Below are 22171 nucleotides of genomic sequence, written 5' to 3'. Positions count from 1 at the left end.
TGGCACAAAAACGACAAAGAGAACAGGGCCTTAGTTTTGGCAATTGGTTTTCAATGACCCTTGTTTCCCCCCCTCAAATCTCACTTAAAAACTCTCCAGCTACCACCAATTGATTGCTCGGGAACACTTGAGCAAAAATCATTTCTCATATTTGATTCAAACACCCTTAAAACTCTTGATTTTTCAAAAGAAATGAACTATTTATTTAACTATGATGTTCATTCTATATATGTTTATCTCACCGCCTATCTTTCCAAATCTATTAATGAAAATAAGAGAATCTGTTAAAGGCTGTAGGGTGCTTGAGTACCCTCGTTGTAGCTAGGGTTACAATCGAGCTGAGCTTATGCTCAGCTTAGTAAATAAGTGTATGGGCTTGAGTTCGAGCTTGAACCTTAAAGTCCAACCTGATCTCAATTTGTCAGGAAACTTAGCAAGGGCTTGGAGTTGCAGGCAGTAAATGGGTCGGTGTTGCAAGCATTTGACGATCGAAAAAGAAAGCGAATTGATTGGAAAGAAGGCGAATGATTGGCAGTAACTTTCACTAGAAAAGGCAGATGATCGTAGGCAATGAGGTCGCACGCTAATCAGTCATCAGAGAAGATGGACAACAGACAATGTTGGTTGTCACAACACATCAATAAGGAATAAGAGAAGTTGCCGGTCATCTCGTTAGAAGGAAAAGAAGAGGAACATGCATGCAACCGTTGAAAGAAGGAGAAAAATAGGAGATGAGGGGAACTGGAGACTGAGGTTTTTTGGAGAGATCGCCCCACTAAATTATCTAATAAATTAAATACATATATGATACATTAATATAACGATGATATGTATGTATATGTATTTATGTTAAATAATATATTTATAAAATTATGAATAAATTTATTAATATATTTATAAACAAACTTGTTTTCACAAGCTAATCTCGAATTTCTAATTGAGCATGCTTGCAAGCATCTAATTGAACCTGTTTTTGACTTATTGAGCAGAGTTTTACTGAGCTCAAATGTGATTCGTTTATAAATCAAGATTTAAAATTAGGCTCAAACTCGACTAATTTATTTTAACAAACAAAGTCAAACAAGTTTTTATCAAATCGAACACCGAATTGCTCATAAACAACTCGACTCATTTGCGGTCCTAATTGTAACTTGCCACAAAGGGTTATATCATTGTTGTTGGTGCAACGAATCTACCATTCAAGTGTTTGGAATTCTAACCTTGGCCCCCTAAAAGTTTTTAAAATTTACTTGTACACGTCGTGTCTTTAGAAAATTTACCTTAGACGCCTCCCTTCATTTTGTTTTATTCACTTGTGCCTTTATAAATTACTCTCAACGATTTTAATTTCTTTGCAACCCTCTAAATTTACGGATTTCCTTTCTTGTCTTTGATTGACTACCAGTTTTTAATTTTTTATTAAGAAATTCACCATATTGCCATTTTATATATTTGTATATACCTATATTAATAATTACATACTGTCTTATATACACATTCACTTTCTTTCTTTTTCTAAATATGTATATTATTATAAAATAAAATAAGCCTTCTTAAAATAATAGAGTTGTATTGCAATTGCTTGACTGGAAATAAGTGACGTGGCGCTAAATCCCAGCACGGCCCCCGGGGCTTGGAAAAAGTGCCGTTTGAAGTCGGCGTGGCGCGGAACCAAGGAACAGCGGTGGTTCAAATCTCCCCCCGCCTGCCACGTGTTCTTCTCCCCATCCTTTATCCTCCATTCCCCTTCCGGCACCTGAATTCCTCGATTTTGATTTGCAGACTGGAGCACTCCTTAAACGTTGCAATTCTACCGCTCTCGAAATTGAAATTGTTTCAATTACGTTGGTTGTCTCGCAATTCAGCTTCTGTTCTAGGGTTTGGCCGCTTTCATGTCCCGTGCTTTCGGTGCATTGGGGGGGACTCCGCCGGGAATCTCGCTTATCCGGAGGATCAGAGGCGAAGAATGGAGTCTCACAACCTACAGATACGTCGTCTTGTTGATTACTTTTGTAGCCTATACTTGCTACCACGCTTCAAGAAAACCTAGCAGCATAGTCAAGAGTGTTCTGTGCCCAGTTCCCAAGGCGGTTAACGAGTTGTATCCCTGGCCGGTTGGCAAATTCTTTCTTAAGAGGGAATTGGTTGATGGTGTGAATGGATCGAGGCGCTATGATGGCTGGCCTCCGTTTAATGGATCCGATGGGGCCTCAAAGTTGGGGGAGATTGATGTCGCGTTTCTCGCGTCTTACGCGATTGGGATGTATGTTGCGGGGCATTTAGGGGATACGTTTGATCTCCGTTTGTTTTTGACCTTGGGAATGATGGGGAGTGGTGTTTTTGTAGGGCTTTTTGGGATGGGTTACTTCTGGAATGTTCATGTTTTCTGGTTTTATCTGGCTATGCAAATGGTGGCTGGGTTGTTCCAGGCAACTGGCTGGCCTTCAGTTGTTGCTGTGATAGGTAATTGGTTTGGAAAAAGGAAGAGAGGGTTGATAATGGGTGTTTGGAATGCCCATACATCTGTGGGGAATATTAGTGGGTCACTTCTTGCTGCCAGTGTTCTGGACTATGGTTGGGGCTGGTCCTTTATACTTCCTGGTGCTTTTATTTTTCTGGGTGGGTTAGTGGTCTATCTGTTCTTGGCTGCTTATCCTGAGGATGTTGGTTTGCCTTGCCCATATGGCTTTGCTGCAAATGTGGGTACACTGCCTAATGAAGAAGAATCTCAGACGAAAAGGGTAGAGTTGCTGGAAGGTGAAAAGAAGACTGCCCCTGGAGTGGCATCAGGGAATAGGAAAAGTGTTGGGCTTCTTGAAGCTTGCCTAATACCAGGAGTGATAACATTTGCTCTGTGCCTCTTCTTCTCAAAGCTTGTGGCATACACGTTTTTGTACTGGTTACCATTTTATCTAAGTCAAACAGGTAAATTCTGGCTTTCTAACCCGTCTTACCATTGGTTAAAAATACAATCTAAATAACTTGTTTGAGGAATTAGTTACTTAAGGAATTTACTACCTTTTGATCGATATTTGAACCCCTATGTGATATAGCTTCAGAATTTAGTTAATGCATGCAGAATTTTGACTTTGGTAGAAGGGGGTTGAGCTAAAATAAATTGCAGTTGGCTGGTTGTTGTTACATCGTATATGAATGAGAATGTGACATCACGAAAGGTTTACTAGGTCTCTGTTATGCAATTATATGGGGCTCTCTGTGTCTTTTGCATTGTGTAATTCTCTGAAGCCAAAATAAGTTGCTAGCTGAGTGTGATAATTTGCTTCTTGTTGACAGACACGTCATCCACCTTTTAATAATATTTAATTGGTTGTGTGTTTGGGCATCGATTTTCAATCAATGATATGGTTGCTGTTATTGCTTTCATTTTTGTCTTTCTTGTCTAGGGTATTTGACCCAAGGCCAGCAAAACAGCTCAGACAGGCCCGGCCACTAGCATGAGCCACGGTTTGATTCAAATAAAAAAATTAAAAAGAATAAAAATTCCTCAAATTAATAAATCCGACAAATAAATATTGTTATGAAAGCTGATAAGTTATGATTTAAAATATTCTTAATCTAAAACATAATTTCAATTTTCATGTAATTATGGATAAAGGTTTAATTCATTTTCAATAATTATTATAATTTGAAGTCTTCAAATATAAAAGGACTTTTATTTAATTTAGTTTCAATTATTTTATTTTATAAATAACAATTATGTTAACAATGTTATTATCTTTAAAATTTTCTAAATAATATATTTGTTAACAATGTTATTACATTTAAAATTTTTTATATGTATATAATATTTGTATTCTAACAGAAAATTTTCCTTAGCAAAAAAAAAAAAAAAAAAAAAGAAAAAAAAAGGTCCGGCTAAATTGGCAGGCACATGGCCTGGTTTGGCCTGTCCTAGCCGGGCATAGGGTTGTGCCGGTCCCTTGGGGTCAAGCCCTGCTCGTTCCTGAAAGGGGCTGGGTCTAGCTCTACACACACAGTGCTAGGCCTCACAGTGTAAAATAACGGTTCAACACGATCTATTTGACAACTCTACATTAACTGCATCTTATCCTAACCAAGTTAGGGTCAGTCAAAGACTTGTAAAATTGGCATATAGGTAGTTATTGCTTGTGGCCCTAAAAAGACTTGGAAAATTGGCGTGTAGGACAACAATTTGCTTTGGTTGATATTGGAAATTGCATCTTCCCCCTCAGTTTTGCTCCTTGTATTAATAAGATTTGTTCAATCAAAAAGTCTATTAAGGAAACAAAGAGAAAATGTACAGAACAAGTTTCTAAGGGTCTAGGAGCGGATACACAACGTCCAACTGAATCATACAACAAAGGCTAGGTACATAAATGAAATGATTGCAATCATTATTGACTTTTGAAAGTACATGTATTGACCCTCTTTTCAGATTTTACAAATGTTCTCATTTCTGGAATCTCTGCAACTTGGTCCAAGAAACACCATTATAAATGATGATTCCTTAGCCATGGATACCTGGTGACCAAAATCTAGAATATTGATATTTATCCTGAGAAAATATCTGCGAGTCTGTGAAATGTTAATGCTAGAAGGAAAGGAAAAGCTCCAATGGTCAACAAAAAGCTCCGGTCTTAACGCCCCTACTACCGCTGTGCAGCCTTTTCTCGGGTTCGTAGAGTTGGTTTCTTGTTTACCCACAACAGAGGAGCTGCCCCCACCAAGCTGGCGGCCACGGGTCATAACGCACTCTTCGCACAACTAATCCACTTTGAAGTTGACTAATCAGTGAAAAATTCTGACACCAATCAGTTACAAGTGAGTATTAGACCAAGAATTGACAAGCAGGTCAGTAGTTGGTTATGCTTAGATAGGGAAAAGAGACTATAGTGCTAAGAGGAGTTTGGCATGTATGATTAGGAGAATGGGGCCGCCCCTTGCAAATTAAAGATTCCAATGGTCAACTACTCAAGTTTGCACTCTTAGAATTTTTGTTCAATGCTTTCGGAGGTGGCTGTCAATTATGGCAGTCAACCTTCTAGGTATTTTGTTCTTGCTTCTTTTATGTTTACTTAAAAGGTTGACCTGACAACTGACTTTCCTATTGGACAACCCAACTAAGGTGCTGAATAGTCAATCTAATAGTTGACTATCAGTCCACTGTTGGGCCCTCATGACTATATTTTTGTGAATCCCAAAAATTTGTAGGCATTTTTCATTCCATATTGGTTATGAGACAATGGGGGCTTGTAGAATTTTGAAGAGGAGCAATGTAAAGGCCTCACAAAGTAAAGAAGAAAAAGGTTGAGAAAAAGAGCTTACAAGTGAAAATATTCTGTCTAGCAAGAACAAAAAGGTCAAAGCTTCAAATGGAAGCAAAGCTGCAACAAGTACACCCCAAAGCTGATTGGAATCAAGTTTTAATGAGGGGGTCATTGCTAGATCATTTAAGTAACATCATTTGTTTTGTTTTATTTGTGTCCTAAATTAGCCTAAGGTAAAGAGACTACATTTATACAAGTATCAAACACTCTTGTTGTGTATTTGTTAGAGCAAGCAGGGACTTGCTTGATTGTGGTGCGGCTTCCTGGAGCCTGAGCAAAAGTAGGGGTGATTGTAAAAATTTTCCAAGGAGAGTTTTGGAAAATGCCGGGATTTAGTGGAAACTCAAGGGGGCTTTCCTTTTTGAGTAAATAGACATAGATAGGAGTATTGAACCATTATAAATTGTTCTCTTGTTGAATGTGTGTGTGCTGTGCATATGTTCCATCCTTTACACACCAAACTTTGAATTTGTTGCCGCATTGACAAAAATCTTTAAAGTTTTTAAGACTCAATTCATCCTTGCTCTCTCTTGAGTCTTCACTAAACTTGAGGGACCAATAATTGATATAAAAACTAGGCTTCCCAGGTGTTTGGCATGGAATGGCATCTTAATGAACTGCCCATTCCATGCTTCTTAGGTCTATAGTAAAATAATAGTCGGAGAAAATTTATGAAGATTTTCTGCGTGTTACATCCTATAAGTGAAGCACAAAGATTTGGAAAATTTTCAGTTTTTGTCATGAAATCATACCAAGGCTATTGATTGATGAGATTGACTGCTCAAGGAAATTTAGTAGTTATTATGTCCTTTTCAACATGCATGTGTTATGGTGCAAAGAGAAGGGGAGGAGGCCAAATTTTTTCTCCTGATGTTGGGTTGTGGAAAATATCCTCCAGTCACATTCTATATTTGCCGTAGATAACTTATTGGAAAGCCAAACAGGGGTGTAATGCCTATTCTATTAGTTGAGGAAAACCTTGACAATGTCACACTACTATTTTCTACATTGAATTTCCATGTTTTTGAATGCAATTGTTGCATATTTCTTGTGTTGTTCACTTTCATGATTTTGCAGCTTTTCTTTTATTTTTGATTGACAGCTATTGGTGGAGAATATATGTCAGTAAAATCTTCTGGAAATCTTTCTACTCTGTTTGATGTTGGGGGTATTTTTGGTGGGATCTTGGCTGGCTATATATCTGATAGACTTAATGCTCGGGCAACTACTGCTGCCAGCTTCATGTACATGGCAATCCCTGCAATGATCCTATATCGGTCATATGGCAATATTTCAAAAACAGTTAATATTGTACTAATGATGATTGCTGGCTTATTTGTGAATGGACCCTATGCTCTTATCACCACAGCAGTCTCTGCAGATCTTGGTACACACAGTTCTCTGAGAGGGGATGCCCGAGCACTGGCAACAGTTACTGCCATTATTGATGGTACAGGATCTGTTGGTGCAGCTCTTGGCCCCCTTCTTACAGGGTTCCTCTCTGCACAAGGATGGGGTGCTGTGTTTCTGATGCTAATGGTTGGTGCTCTCATATCTGGTCTTCTTTTATCCCGTTTGGTCATAGCTGAACTTACTGAGAGAAGCAGCAAATGGAAATCTTTAACCAGTGGACAGCACACTTCTGGAGGTAATTTGTGCTTTTATTATATGCATTATGTTCCATACCTCAACTACAAATACAACTCCAACATAAACAAAATGTTTCCTGATCAGATATGTTATTATTTAGTAACATATGGATGTTTACCTGCATGACATGAACCAAACCAATTTGCTTAGTTTTATAGTCATTTTAATAAAAACCTGTTTCCTGGAAAAAGATCCAGTGAGGAAGATCCATTTTCACAATGCCACTATGGCTTATTACTCCATTTGATGCCTCATATAATTGAATGCATATGTATGGACACCTAGAAAGTGAAGTAGATGAACAACTGTTTAATGGTGTTCAGTTTTACCACATGAATGTGTTGCCTAGACAATAAGCCAAGAAAGGAGAGGGGGGGGGGGGGGGGGGGGGGGGGTGAATTGGCTTTTTTCTTTTAAGAAAATCTGGCTTAACTTGTAATTTTTAACTTGGAAAGATTGTAAGATGATCTGAGATGATTTCTAGATATGAAAAATGAAATGCACACACAGCCAAAAAGCAGGAAGAGTTGATGAGAGGTTTGGTTTTTCTGAACCTACACCCTATCTTTTCAAGGGAAACCTTCAAGGTTCTACTAAGTAGAATTCTTATATTTTAATGAAGCTAGAAACCAATATAGATCCCTTACCAAACCAAGAACAACATTCTTATTGTCAAGAACAGGTCCCTCACACCAAGGTGAGAATCCCCCCACTTAAGTGAGTAATCATGCCGACAGAAAACAGCACTACAACTTGCAAAGCTTTGAATATATCAGAAACAAAGGTGTAAATGAAGATCTCCTTCAAGGCTCCAACCACAACTGTGCACTTCCTTTGCCTTGAGAGAATTGAATGCTCTTGCAAGTATTTTCTGAATTCTATTTATCCTTAAGTCTCTACAAAAGCCTTCATTTATAGTCCTCAATTCAAAAAATAGCTGTTAGAGAGAAAAGAAAAAAGATGGAACGTCTTCTGTAAACTCTCAGCTTGGACCACTTCCTTTTCATTAATGAAATATCACAAATTTTCAGAAACGAAGTTATAAGAGAAGATAGCAAATTGTAGGAAATATTCTCAATTCAATAGAGATTAAACAGATGAGAAAGTAGTCAAACCCCAAGTGCAATGGGTAAAATGTCAACATAAGGACATACCTATAACAAAAAGCCTACATATCCAATTTGGGAAAGATCTTATTTGAATTGATTTGCAACGAAGCATTTCATCAAAGATGACTATTACAAACATCAATGGTATCTTCTCTTTTGTCAACTTGCTAAGCTATGAAAATTTTAAGAATGAGCTCAGTCTCGTCTTCATTCAGATGTTTGAAGCTCTTGGTTCAAACTTTTGAATAAGGCATGGTAAAAAATAGACTTTGATTAAGATGTTTAAGAGAGCTGTTTGAAGATGCCTGAATAACTATTCTAGAGAGTCTGAGCATTTGAAGGGATTCCCTTTGATGTTTGAATAGAACTTTTAAAACAAGATGAGCTCTTGGAGTGATTCAAACGTTTGAGGGCTCCCCTTTGGAGGTCTGAGTAAACCTTGCAAAAGTTTCTAGAGAAGTTTGGATGTTTGAGAGTTTCTCTCAGGTGTCTAAGTAAGTCTTAAATAGGGATTTGATTTCTGGAGAGGTCTGGACATTTGAGGGATTTCCTTTAAACATTTGAATAAGGCTTAAAACAGGGGGGAGTATTTTGACAGCCTTCAAATGTTTGTAACCATTCAGACTCCTTAAGGTGTATCAAAAATCAGCTGTGTCATTTTTTTATCATCAAAATAAGTTTTATAAAACATCATTTGTACTCTTGAGACTAACATTCTCCCCCTTTTTGATGATGACAAAGCATTTATGAGAAAGACTCTTTTAACACAAGTATCGCTGACACAATCAAGTTTAAGCATATGGTAATTCAAAGTAATCCATTTACAACGGTTAAATTTTAGCAATCATCCAAAGTGCATTATCCAATAACTATCCAATGAAGATATATCAAACATAATATTCCCTACCGAGATGCCATCCATTAATCAAAATGTACCCTCCAACAAAATACAACCATATCAATTCAACATTGAATCTCTCCCTTTTTGTCATTAGCCTGAAAAGGTGCCCAAGCCTATGACGATGGAGGGGTGGCATTGAAGATTGTGAAGGTTGGTTCCCATGAAGTGCATCCACCTTGGAGTGCAAAGATTGGAATTGGCCTTTGTAAAATCTTTAAATCGATCAACCTTGGCTAAGAGATTCTTGAAGTTAGTCGAAAGTGCCTGAAGGTTTTGTATGATGTTTGAGAGTGAAGGTTCCCTTCAGAAGACGAGGAGGCACGATTAATGGAGGGTGACACGACAACGTAGTAGCTCCTATGGGAGGAGAATGAGATGGTCTATGTCTCCCTTCATGAGAGAACAATGATGAATTGTCATTAGTCCATACCCAGTGATTGCCTCGTTCAACCATTCTAATGGTGTGTGAGTTTGATAGGTTCTTCATTGTCATGAGGAACCCCAAAATGTTTAAAAATGTGGGTTAACATCATACCAAAACCTAATGGTGTTTGATAGTTAGGCTCATAACGAATCATGTGTTGAATGATAACCTCTGTAATATCAATTAGAATCTTTTCAAGAAGACACCACATGACTTCAAAATCAAGATAGGAGATATGTTCCATAAACTCTTTGCGTGGAAGAAAATAGTATGCAATGACCATGTGAAGATGTGCCTTGATCGGTAAGTCACTCACTTTGGAAGGATGCTTGTTGGGCCAATTGTTTTCACAGGTAACTTTGACAAATGGCTTGAAGGGGATCAAAACTGGGAATGTTGGATACCCAAGTGTGGGTTTCATTGTTTTGAATGTCATAACAATTTTGAATGGGATGAATATGAAAAGTGCCATGTAACTTGGATGGACCATACTCAATTATCTTTTCCATTAACACAAGAACGTAAACGGAGAGGATTGTGGGTGATGGTAAGATTTGAATAGAAAATACAAACCGACCTAGGATAGATATCTTCTTCAAGACTGAGGAAAGGGGCCCAATGACTTACAACTTCAAGGAGATGGATGTTGGCATAAAGGAGATCCCCAAAGTCCATGAATCGTTCTCTGAGAACTTGTCGCTTCTCTAAGTGCTTATGATATTTCTCACTTATTGATTTTGATACAAAGGTTGGGTCATGGCAGTGCTTTTGCCTCCTTTGCGATTTCATTTGAGATGATGAATGAAAAGGGCTCTTGGTTGCCATGGAGTTTGTTAATGGATCGAGTCCACGAGTGATTAGTTAGATCGGAAGCTAACCCCTTCGAAGACCTCCTTCCCCAGCTTCCTATGTTGAAAGTTAGGGCTTGTTTGAGAGAACCCTTCGATCTCTTACACACAAAGTATGTTGGAAAAAGATTATTATTGTTACCTTCTAATCAACTACAATAGAGTATTTATAACAGAACCTTAGAGACTCTTAATAGGAAATGAATTGCAAATCTCCTAATCAAAAATAGGAAAAGACCTAACAATATTAGGAAATAAGAAATTGACTCAAATTAGGAAAACAAATCTCCTACTCAAAATAGGAAAAGACCGATAATATTAGGAAATAAGAAACAAACTCAAAATATGAAAAGAAATAATCCTATTTAGTTCTACACTTGTAAATTTGGGTGATTGGAGGTCTGGTTGCATTGCCCATAACAACACCCCCCCCCAACACACACACACACACTTTGGAAATGTGCTTGTCCTCAAGCACAAATGAAGGATAATTAGCCTTGAGAACTGCCTCCTGCTCCCAAGAAACTTCAGCCAGAGACAAATCAACCCACTGAATGAGAAACTCCTTGTTACCATTTTGAAGTTCTGGATCCAACACCGCTTGAGGGCGAAAGCAGGTTTTGCCCTACATAGCAGAAGTGCAGGTGGCACTGCAAGTAATCCTTCATGAAAGCGTTTAAAAGAAGAAACATGAAATGTAGGGTGGACCTTACTGTCCTCAAGCAAGTATAGCTCGTAAGCAATGGCGAAGCACTTGAAGAGGTCCATAGAAATGTGGGGACTACTTTTTATTAAAATGAGAAGTGATCAAAGTTTGTTTGGAAGGGCACAATTTCAATAACACCCAATCCTCTACTACAAACTGTAAATTTTGACGATGTTGATCTACTTGTTTCTTTAGGGCAGCCTGAGCTGTAACAAAATGGTCCCTTAAAGACTTCAAAATGAAATCCTGCTACTGCAAATCATAATCCACAGCCTCTAACTGAGCCATACCTGAATCATAAGAGAGCATTCGGGGAGGAGCTCTCCTGTAAACCACCTCCAAAGGCGTGGTTTACAAAGCGGATTGAAACCTTGTGTTATAGCAATATTTAGCCCAAGGCAATCAATACAACCACTCTCTAGGCCAATCCCTCACAAGCATCGCAGATACATCTCAATTGTATGATTAACCACTTCAATTTGACCATCGGATTAAGGATGGTAGACTGAGCTAAAGTTGGGAGTAGTGCCACCCAATTTAAACAATTCCTTCCAAAAGGCACTAGTAAAAGTAACTTAATGACTGCTAACAGTAGACTCGGGTAAACCATGCAGTTTAAACACATTGTTAAAAAAAAATGCAAGCCATCAACATAGCCAAATATGGATGGGATAAGGGAATAAAGTTTGGATACATTGAGAAATGATCCATCACCACAAAAAAGGACTCTTTTACCTTGAGATTTGGGTAATCCCTCCGTGAAGTCCGTGGAAATATTAGCCCATATCTGTTGCGGCAGTGGAAGAGGCTGCAACAACCCCGTTGGCTTCAAATACTGATATCGGTATGGTAGCATGACTACTGACTTCATTCCAGGCAGCAAGTTAATTTTGTGATCATGGTTCCAAAGTGGTGGTAACCCTTGAGGTTCAGCAAAAGGTCAATGCACTCCACAAGTAACCCTTCAACCTTGTTATTGTCCATCCCAGGTCGGACTGTAGCCCTACAAGCTGTCCCATCCAATTCTGAATCAACCTGTCCTTGCAACCTCACTACTTGGTCACCTTGTTGAAACACCATTGCCATGTGCATGAAATCCCATTCAATTTTTCCCAGCGTACTTAACCAATCAACTCTAAGACCATATCAAACCCTCCAAATTGTATAACAAACAAGTTAGCTATGAATTTTCGCTTTCCCATGGAAAACTCAAATCGTCTGCACAACCTGGTGGTTCTCACTGGCTCTCCATTAGCCACCATGACTGAAAATCCTTGTTTGCCCTCTAGAAACTTTGTCAATTATGCTGCTAATGTGGGACTCACAAAACTATGAGTGCTACCCGAATCTATTAGAATTAGTATAATCCCTATTACCTTAGCCGTCACATGCATCGTTTGAGAAGTCGTCATATCTGTAATTGCATGTAATGATATAGTGGGTTTTGGTAAAAATTCGCCTTCATCCTCTTGGTTGGTTTCCTTGTCCATAACCAGATCAGTGCAAAACAGCTGCTTGTAATGATGGTTCGGTGAGAATAACTCGTCGCAATTAAAGCATAGGCCCTTGGCGCGGCACTCTACCATCTTCCACACGCGTCAACCTCTACCTGGGAGGGGTATTCGATCTTGGTGCTGCCAACTGGTTACTAGGTTGCATTCTCCCTTGTGGACGCCCCATTGCTTGTTTAGACTCAAAATTCTTTTGTTCATAAATTTTGAGACTCTGAAGTGCTATACTTCTACATTAATCTGTATTGATCCTTGCAATCCACTAACATACGTCTCAACCTCTTGTGATTTGGTCATCTTCTCTACCCTTGCCAACAATTGCTCAAATCTCCATTGATAATACACCACCAACCCGTTTGTTTCAGTTTTGATAGCTCCCCAAATCTGCTTCCTCGAATGGGGGGATCGAATCTGTTGTGGAAGTTTTCCTTGAACTCTGCCCAAGTCAATGTCAAAGTGTCCTCTTCAAAATTCAAAATCCAAATTTGTGCCTCTCCTTCCAGGTGGAAGGCTGCTAGGCCCACCATTTCCTCTTCTACAGTCTGCTAGTGCCGGAAGAAGTGCTCACATCGATTTAACCAAGGTAATGGATTTGTCTCACCATTGTAACAAGGGGAATCCAGCTTAGTGTAGCATGGCACAAATCATCCTCTTGCACCAATGCTCCTAGCGAGTTCTTGTTGTCTTGGCCACTGCACTTTGTCCTCCCCTGCACTCGGTGCTGTTGAACCCACCTTAATAGAGTCCATGTTGAGCATAAGGGTTTGTATTTGTGCTGGCATTCGTTCTTGTTTGGCTGCCTCAATTGCATGAAACTCTTCTTGCATCTGCACATTATCGCCATACTTCCTCATGAATTCATCAGGGGCCTGACAGAAACTGTTGTTGCCCATGGTTGGCTCTGTTACCAATGTGTTAACAGATTGAGTCCACGGGTGATTAGCTAGATCAGAAGCTAACCCCTTCGAAGACCTCCTTCCTTGACTTCCTATGTTGAAAGCTAGGGGGCTCGTCAGTGAGAACCATTTGATCTCTTGCATATAAGAGTATGCTGGAAAAATATTGTTCTTATTACTTGCTAATAAACTACAATAGAGTATTTATAACATAACCTTAGAGACTCTTAATAAGAATGAATTGTAAATCTCCTAATCAAAATTGGAAAAGACCTAATAGTATTAGGAAATAAGAAACTGACTCAAAATAAGAAAACAAGTCTCTTAATCAAAATAGGAAAAGACCCATAATATTAGGAAATAATAAAATGACTCAAAATAGGAAAAGAAATAATCCTATTTAGTTTTGGATTTAGTCATACGCTTGTAAATTTGGGTGATTTGAGGTTTGGTTGTATTACCCATAACAGAGTTTGAGTATTAGAAATGAAAAGATTGGGGTTCGCAGAGAAAAAATGACAAAGATTGTGAGAATTAGGGTTTTGATTTTGAAAAGATGGAGTTGCCGGTCGTGACACTTCAATTTGTAAAGACGACATTTGGATGTCTGGATAGCCTTGTTCAGGTGTGTAAAGCAGTTGAGCTGTTTTGGATGCAAAAGATAGTTCAAAGGTCTGAACACAAGTTTCAAATGTTTGAATGACCCTAGAGTGTTTCAAAGTTTGAGGGCACTATTTGGACATTTGAAAAGCTCCAAAGAGTTTTCAGACAATTGAAAAGAAATCTTTGGATGTCTGAATTAGTTCAGTGAGTTTTGACTTAGTTCGGCCTGTTTCAAACAGATGGATATACCTATTCAAGCGCCTCAACATTGCATATCTAAAAATTAAATGTTTTTTAAGAAGGCATGCAAACTTCATTCAAAATCTGATAGATTTGTCTTGCCTATTTCTCTTCTAATGTGACAAAATTTATCCTCACTTCAAGGTTTTGTAAAGACCTTGACCAATTGATCCTTTGTATTAACATAGACAAACTCAATTTCTCTGTTTTTCACATTTCCCTTATAAAATGGTGTCTTATTTCAATATGCTTGGTTTTACAGTGAAGCATTGGTTTTTAGTTGTATAACACTCGTATTATCACAGGTTTACAGGAATATGATCATAGTGTAAACCAAAGTCTTCTAATTGATGTTTTATCCATAGAATTTGAGCACAATAGCTTTCTACTGCAACATACTTAACGGTTGACAAAGCCACTGAAACTTGCTTTTTGCTATAGTATGAAATTAATGATAGTCTAAGAAATTAACAAACACCACTAGTACTTTTTGATTGGTTTTGTTGCAAGCAAAATCTGCAGCCATGTAGCCTATTAATTCAAAGGCTGTTCCTTTTGGGCAACATAGGCCAAGATCTTGTGTACCTAACAAAATATTTAAAAATTCGCTTAATGGCTTGTAAGTGAGATTCTTCAGGTTTTGATTGAAACCTAGCACATAAGCATACGCTAAACATGATGTTGGGTCTACTAACAGTCAAATAGAGAAGCAATCCTACCATTCCCCTATATTTGTTTTGATTAATATCTATCCTATCATATCTTTATATAATTCTATGGAAGTACTCATAGGAGTAGGGCGTGATTTATTCAAATTTGTCTCAAATCTTTTAGTAAGTCTTTTATATATTTGGATTGATTTATGAATATTACATTTTTTAATTGTTTGATTTGTGGGCCAATAAAGAAATTCAACTCTTCCATCATGCTCATTTCAAGTTCATTTTGCATGCAACTTGCAATGCTTTTAAAAAGTTGTTCATTTGTTGCACCATAAATGATATCATCTACCTAAATTATAACTATAAACATATCTATCTTTTCATGTTTGAGGAACATGGTTGTGTTAATTTTTTCTCTTTTAAAATTATTTTCTAGAAGGAATTTATAATGTCTTTCATACCAAGCTCTAGGAGCTCGTGTTAGTCCATATAAAACTTTAGACAACTTATAAATGTAATTGGGAAATTTCTTGTTTTCAAAACTAGGAGGTTGTCTTACATAAACTTCTTCATTTAGATAACCATTTAAAAATGCACTTTTGGTATCCATTTGAAATAATTTAAAATTTTTGTAACTAGCAAAAGCAACATTCTAATAGCTTCAATTTTTGCAATAGGAGCAAATGTTTCACAAAAATCTATTCCTTTTAGTTGATTGTACCCTTGAGCTACTAGTCTTTCCTTATTCCTAGTCACTATTCCTAATTCTTCCATTTTTTCCTAAATACCCATTTTGTGCCAATGATAGGGTGTATATATATATATATATATATATGGCTCAGGAACTAGTGAACAACCTTTGTTTGTTTCAAATTGATTTAGTTCCTCTTACATTGCTATCATCCAAAAATCATCCTTCCCAACTTCATCAAAGGTCTTAGGTTCTATTTGAGAGATAGGGACTAAATTTTCACACAAGTTTCTAAGTGATGATCTTGTTTTTATGCCATTAGTGTTGCATTTTCACACAAGTTTCTAGTTGCATTTTCTGTTGTTGTTGTTAGTATCTTCAATTGTAAGCCTATAAATAGGCTTGAGTAGTTAGAGGAAGGCAGTTTTATGAATGAATGATTTGAATCTCAATTTCCTCTCTCAATACCCTTCCACGGCTTTTCTCTCTCTCCCTCAATTCTGTTCTGTTCTTCCTTGCCCTCTTCTTTGCTCTATCTTCCTCAAACTCTTATCCTAGACCCTAGCTAGACCCTAGGGTCATGACAATTGGTATCAGAGCCAATCGTTCATCGGCTGTGATTGTGGAGACTTTAATAGCTGAATTCAGATTCGATTCTTGAAAGGCGGAACAGGCCGACGATTCTTGATTGTGATTTGGAAGTTCTTAGCAGTTAGCTAGGGCGATTCAGGCATTTAATTCCGACGAGCCAGGCGATTTCCGTTGTTTTAAGCAAGTAAAATTTGGCTCGGAATTGAATCGGAATTGAGAGGCGAAGTCGTGCGAAGCAAACATCGGCTCGGTATTGAAGGCGGCATTGGCCAAGATAGTTTCAACAGTGATCGAACTTGAATATGAAGGTGACGCTCCTCAGCGAGGAGATCTAGTGCATCTGATCCTAACCCTAGTTGCAATCTAGAATTGGCGATAAACTCAAGTGTCCTTGATCGCGTCCCAGATCAGAATAGTTTCTTGAAGTAGAATTCTGCGATTCTGAACCAGGACATAGATAAGTGAATTCCGGTGGGAAAGGAAGTAGAGTCGATCAAGCTTTGGCTATTGCAATTTTGAAGGAAATAGATCGGTAATTTCAATTGTGATTCCAGATCTAGTCGTTGCATGTGACTAAGGCGAGAAGGAAGGCACGACTGAAGTAGACTAAGGCATCAAAGAGAAGCATATTGGAGCGATCGGAGGCTACAACGATCGCGATCGAGTCCGAGCAATCTTTAATCCGCTGTGAATCGAATGCGAAACAGGAGGATTGTGATCTGCATGCGGCCATAAGCTATTGCTCTTAGTGACGAAATCGAATTAGGTAAGGAGGAGTTAAGCAGCCGAAGTTGTTTCAAAAGCAAGATAGTGGACGGTGGGATAGCCATAAATCAGTTTGATTCCAGCAAACTCGTTGCATATGATTGGGGTGAAAAGTAGGAGCAGTTAGGAGTGGAAATTCAGATCTAGGTTGCTGCATATGAAAGGGTGACGGTTGTGAGGCCATTTCGTACGTAACTCCAGTAAATATTGCTCAAATTGGAAGGCGACAAAGAACAAGTGAATCACGGCTGATAATTGAGGTTCAGATTTGAAGGTGATTCAAAGTGAAGTGACTATTGGAACTCGTCTAGGACACTGCTTGTGATCGTGGTGTGAAGGAAGGGTGATTATTGGAGGCTATTCAGTAATAGTTGAATTTTGGAGGTTGTTTTTAATTCAGAGATTAAGGAAGATTGTATAGAACAACAATCTATGGAAGATCGATTTTCTGAGGCTGTTGATCATTTTAAGTGGTGGAATTCTGAAGTTAAGAAATCTAAGGCAACGTAGGAGGCGATGACCCACAACCAGGAGGATATTGCGGCCAACAAAGCAAACATGCGTTGGGATCTAGCTGCCTCTTGAGAAAGAGTGCGGAGTGACTTGGAGAAGCATCGGGAGATGAGGGGGCAACATGTCCAGCAGATCAACAACATGTTTAACATGCTGTCTTCGCTACCTCAATTCCGGCTATCACCGAATTTTCCTCACCGGGTAGTAGCCAATCCAATTTTGCCTAGCCAGGGCACCCTTCCTATGACCTATGGTTTACAAGAGGCAGATGAACTACTGGCCTTGAAATCGGAAATTCAGGTAAGATGTTCATCTTCCTACATTGCCAATCATACTCCAATGTCTAGGGAAGGGGAGATTAGTTGGACTGATCTTACTAGAAATTTACATGACCAATTTGGGATGAAGAAGAACATGATTAGGGTGACTGAGGAGTTCAACAAATTAAGTTAGGAGGGATCGATGACAGATTGTTGTGATAGATTTGAGGAGTTAAGGTCCCTATTGTGGAGTGATCAACCAACTCTGACGGAGCACTATCTTGTATCAAGATTTGTTAGTGGTTTGAAGGACAAACTAAGGTCAATGGTCAGGATGATGATGCCGACAATTGTGAAAGAGGCAACCGAGAGAGTAAGGCTGCAGGAACTTGCCTTGGACCATTTTTAGAAAGCAAGAGTTGCAGCCTAACAGTTATATTAAGGGCAGCTAACTGATTAAGGGAGCTTCTAAGGATGCAAATCATGCCAAGCATGAATGGGAGGAAAAATTGGAGTTGGACTGGCCAATTGTAACTAAAGACTTCAGCAAGGAAGAGAGATAGGACAAGGCTATCGGTGGGGATCACTATTTATATCTATTGGAGGTTGATGTATCAGCACTGGAAGCGAAGGATGGCGATGGTGATAGTGTCCTTGTAGCTGATGAAAAGTATGAGGGTGATAAAGACCTAAGATAAGGACGGTAGCTGTAAAGAATGAGGAGAAACCTGAATTGAATCAGGCAATTCAGGCTGCCAAGGAAGTAATGGTAATTGTTAAAGAAGCTATCAAGGTTCCACTGATAGAAAAATTTGCTAGAAGTGGGTTTTTAGCGTACACCAACAATTGGGAAGTTAAAGATACCCCAATTGAGGATACCTCTACTAAAGAGAAAGAAGATATTGGGAAGATGGTGGGGAAATTCTTTGTGGAAGGAAACGAGACTTTTGCTACTTTGATAGTTCTTATTTCCATTGGAAAGCAGCAGCATTGAACCAAATTTTGGCCTACAAAGCAGTTTGACTTACTCTCTACAATTAGAGAGATTATGGTGGAAGGCGTGACAGGTCAAATGGAATTAATTTTGAGAGCAACAAGGAATGGGTGGATGGCGGGAACAGGTGCTGCAGCAAATCATGGTATTGCTATTTTCAGAGGAAAAGACACGGAAAGACAAAAGAAAAGAAATGTAAGAGATAAAAACAAGAAAAGGAGAAGAAGAAACCAGATTATTAAGGCTGGAATTGGTTGAATAATAGGGTTAGCAGCAGTCAATTTTTTGGGACAAGAATTGTTTGAAGGGGTGGGGATTGTCACGACCCCAAGGAACCCCAAGGATATATTAGTAATACATGTCATGTGTTTTCCTTATTAATTTCATTTTCTGTTGTTATTAGCATCTTCAATTGTAAGCCTATAAATAGGCTTGAGTAGTTAGAGGAAGGCAATTTTATGAATGAATGATTTGAATCTCAATTCCCTCTCTCAATACCCTTCCACGGCCTTTCTCTCTCTCCCTCAATTTTGTTATGTTCTTCCTTGCCCTCTTCTCTGCTCTATCTTCCTCAAACTCTTATCCTAATTCCTTCCTAGACCCTAGCTAAACCCTAGGGTCATGACAGACATGATGATAGAGATAAAGATGAAACAGATGTCTAGCTGAGAGAATAAGGATATTCCTTAAAACAGATAAGGAAATCCTAATACAAGTTTGATTCTAATCTAAACATGTTGTAATCTAGTCCTAAATATTAGGTGTGTAATCTAGTCCTAAACATTAGGAAAATTGTGTATATATTTGCATATTGTGAAGCAATGAAGACTAAGGAAGTTTATTCCTCCCATTACAAACTTCCATTACCATATTTTTCAAAAAGAGAACACAACAAACTATAGCAAATATTCCCAATTTAGATGGAGATCAAGCAGATGAGAAAGTAGTCAAACCCCAAGTGCACTAGGAAAAATATTAACATGAGGACATATCTACAACAAAAAACCTACATATCCAATTTGGGAAAGATATTCTTGTTTGACTTGATTTACAATGAAGCATCTAAAGGAAATTTTGATTTTTCATAAGAGATGATTGTTACAAACATCAACAGTATCTTCTCTTTTGTGAACTTGTGAAGATTATGAAATTTTTAACAATGAGCTCTAACTTATCTTTATTTAGTTGTCTGGAACTCTTGGTTCAAACTTTTGAGTAAGGTATGGTAAAAAATAGGCTTTGGTTTAGATGTTTGAATAACCAATTTGGAGAGGTTTGGATGTATGAAGGGATTCCCTCGGACATCTGAATAGACATTTTAAAGCAAGATGAGTTTCTGGCATGATGCGAACATCTGAGGGCTTCCCTTCAGACATTTGAGTAAACCTTTCAAAAGTTTTTGGATAAGTTAGGATGTCTGAGGGGTTTCTTTTGAACGCCTGAGCAAGTCTTAAATAGGGATCTAATTTTTGGATAGTTTTGGACGTTTCAGGGATTCCCTTAAGACATCCAAATAAGGCTTAAAACATGGGAGAGTATTATGGCATCCTTCAGACATTTGAATGAGTGAACATAGACGTCTATAACCATTTAGACTCCTTTAAGGTGTATCGAAAATCAGGTCGGTCATTCTGTTATCATCAAAATAAGTTTTATAAAACATTAGTTGTACCATTGAGACTAACAGAATGAATAATATATTCTTGTGATGTTTGTCTGCAAATCTGAAGTTCTCATATTAGTGGTTAGAATTTTATCTACCTTTCATTCCTTTTTTCAGTTTGTGTTGTCTTTTGTAGAGAAGGAATTCTTACTAAAGCTATTATGGTATACAAATTGAAAAAGTACATCCAAAATCCTTATGTAGGAGCTGTGTTTCTTGAGCTCTTAAGACTGGCAAAGGATGCTTCACTTTTTCTGTCATTTTTAAGCCATTAGAATGACAATCTATCATTTCTTGAAATTTCTTGGTAGCCTCAGGAAATGGGTATCTGATCTTGATAGATTGTTTTGGTTAGGATAGAGTACCCATTTTTGCTCTGAACTGTTTTAACAGAAGCTTGTGTTTGACTGAACTTGCAAAATATATCTGGGAATAGGCTATGATTCTGCAATTGTGGTGCCAGAGTTAGTAATTGCCAGTATTAATGAAATGAAAAGGTAATAAAAGTTCAAAAGTAGCCTGGCGGCCTCCAAGGATGATTTTGAAGGCCCGGAAAGTCACATTCACATTTAGTTAGAATTGGAGCAGGATATATATGAATGCACAGCGCATGAAATATGATATGGCTGTGAACATTTCATGTAAATTTGGGCTTCCATGTTTGTTATTTTCTTACTTTGCTAGGTTAACCACCTTACTCTTGTGCAGGCATGCCTGTAGTTTGCATGTTTCTGCATAGTCACATACGTTTTTACACATGTTTATATCTGCATCGTAGAGTCCTCAGTGGTAACCTATGTTTTTTTTTTCCTCAAAATTTGGCTACTTTTTGCCATCTTGATGATTTTGCTATTGCATGTTTCATCTCTGTGAACTAGCATTATTCATTGTTGTCTTGCCCCGAGCTAACTAGGAAAGTTTCTGTCTGAACTGCAGCAGCCCCTGCATCTCAACCCCTTCTGAGCGATGAGAGCTGATAGCAGGTGTGGCAAATGGTGTATCATCCTGTCAGCAAAATTACAAACACAGAAACATAGCTAGCTTAGCTAGGTATTATAGTGACATTTTGTATATGTGGAAGTCTGGCATGCATGCTCGCTCATCTACTTCTTATCTTATAGTGAATGTTTGTTGCTGTTTTATGAAATAACCTGAAGCTGTAATAGATTCTTCTTTTGCCTTGTAGAAGATAGCATGAGGCTATAAATAAAAATTAAATAGAAAGTTAAAAATCACGTAGCAGCAGGTATGTTGTTGCTTTTGAACTCATTTTATGTCAAAAACATAGGGACATATATATAATATATATAATTGATATCTCAAGGTATAGATGGTACTTTTCCATACCTGCAGATAAGATAAGATGATATATAGCCTTCCTATCTTTTAATTTTATGCTTTTTCTTTCCATCTTTCATTGTGTGACATTCTTTTCATGTGTTTTATATCTCTATGATTACTTGTCAAAGAACATTTCAACTTTTGAGTCCATTTCCAATAAAGCTTCAAATTTGAATGGGACTCTGCCATCTTCTTGTATTTTATATCTCTATGATCACTTGTCAAAGAACGTTTCAACTTTTGAGTCCATTTCCAATAAAGCTTCAAATTTGAATACAACTCTGCCATCTCCAATTAAAAATGTATCTCTCGCGCTAGTGTATCTCCATGTCTTTAAATGGGTAAGTTCGAGAATTTATAAATATATTTCGTGTAGAAATATATATTTTATCTATCTTTTATTTATAAATGTTAAGTTCTGTGAAATTAATTTTAAACAATTGAAGTCAATTATTATAGAGTAAAAGATAACCACGGACTCGCTCTTAAGATAG

General features: G+C 37.9%; 1 protein-coding gene across 2 annotated transcripts; it reads left to right on the top strand.

Annotated features, from left to right (window-relative positions):
- Positions 1-1636: 1636 nt before the first annotated feature.
- On the top strand, positions 1637-21571 carry LOC127813470 (putative glycerol-3-phosphate transporter 4). 2 transcript variants are annotated; one of them, XM_052354434.1, is made up of 3 exons: positions 1637-2925; positions 6412-6957; positions 21276-21571. In XM_052354434.1, the coding sequence occupies exons 1-3, from the start codon at positions 1893-1895 to the stop codon at positions 21311-21313; spliced, it is 1617 nt and encodes a 538-aa protein (XP_052210394.1). In that variant the 5' UTR covers positions 1637-1892; the 3' UTR covers positions 21314-21571. The 2 variants fall into 2 exon arrangements, with proteins under 2 accessions (XP_052210394.1, XP_052210393.1); XM_052354433.1 differs by having other exon boundaries at positions 1638-2925; positions 21273-21571.
- The last annotated feature ends 600 nt before the right edge of the window (positions 21572-22171 follow it).

Source organism: Diospyros lotus, chromosome 11 (genome assembly GCF_014633365.1).
Source record: "Diospyros lotus cultivar Yz01 chromosome 11, ASM1463336v1, whole genome shotgun sequence".
Taxonomy (NCBI): domain Eukaryota; kingdom Viridiplantae; phylum Streptophyta; class Magnoliopsida; order Ericales; family Ebenaceae; genus Diospyros; species Diospyros lotus.
Note: the sequence above shows the minus strand (reverse complement) of the source record. Positions and strands in the feature narration are given on the sequence as shown.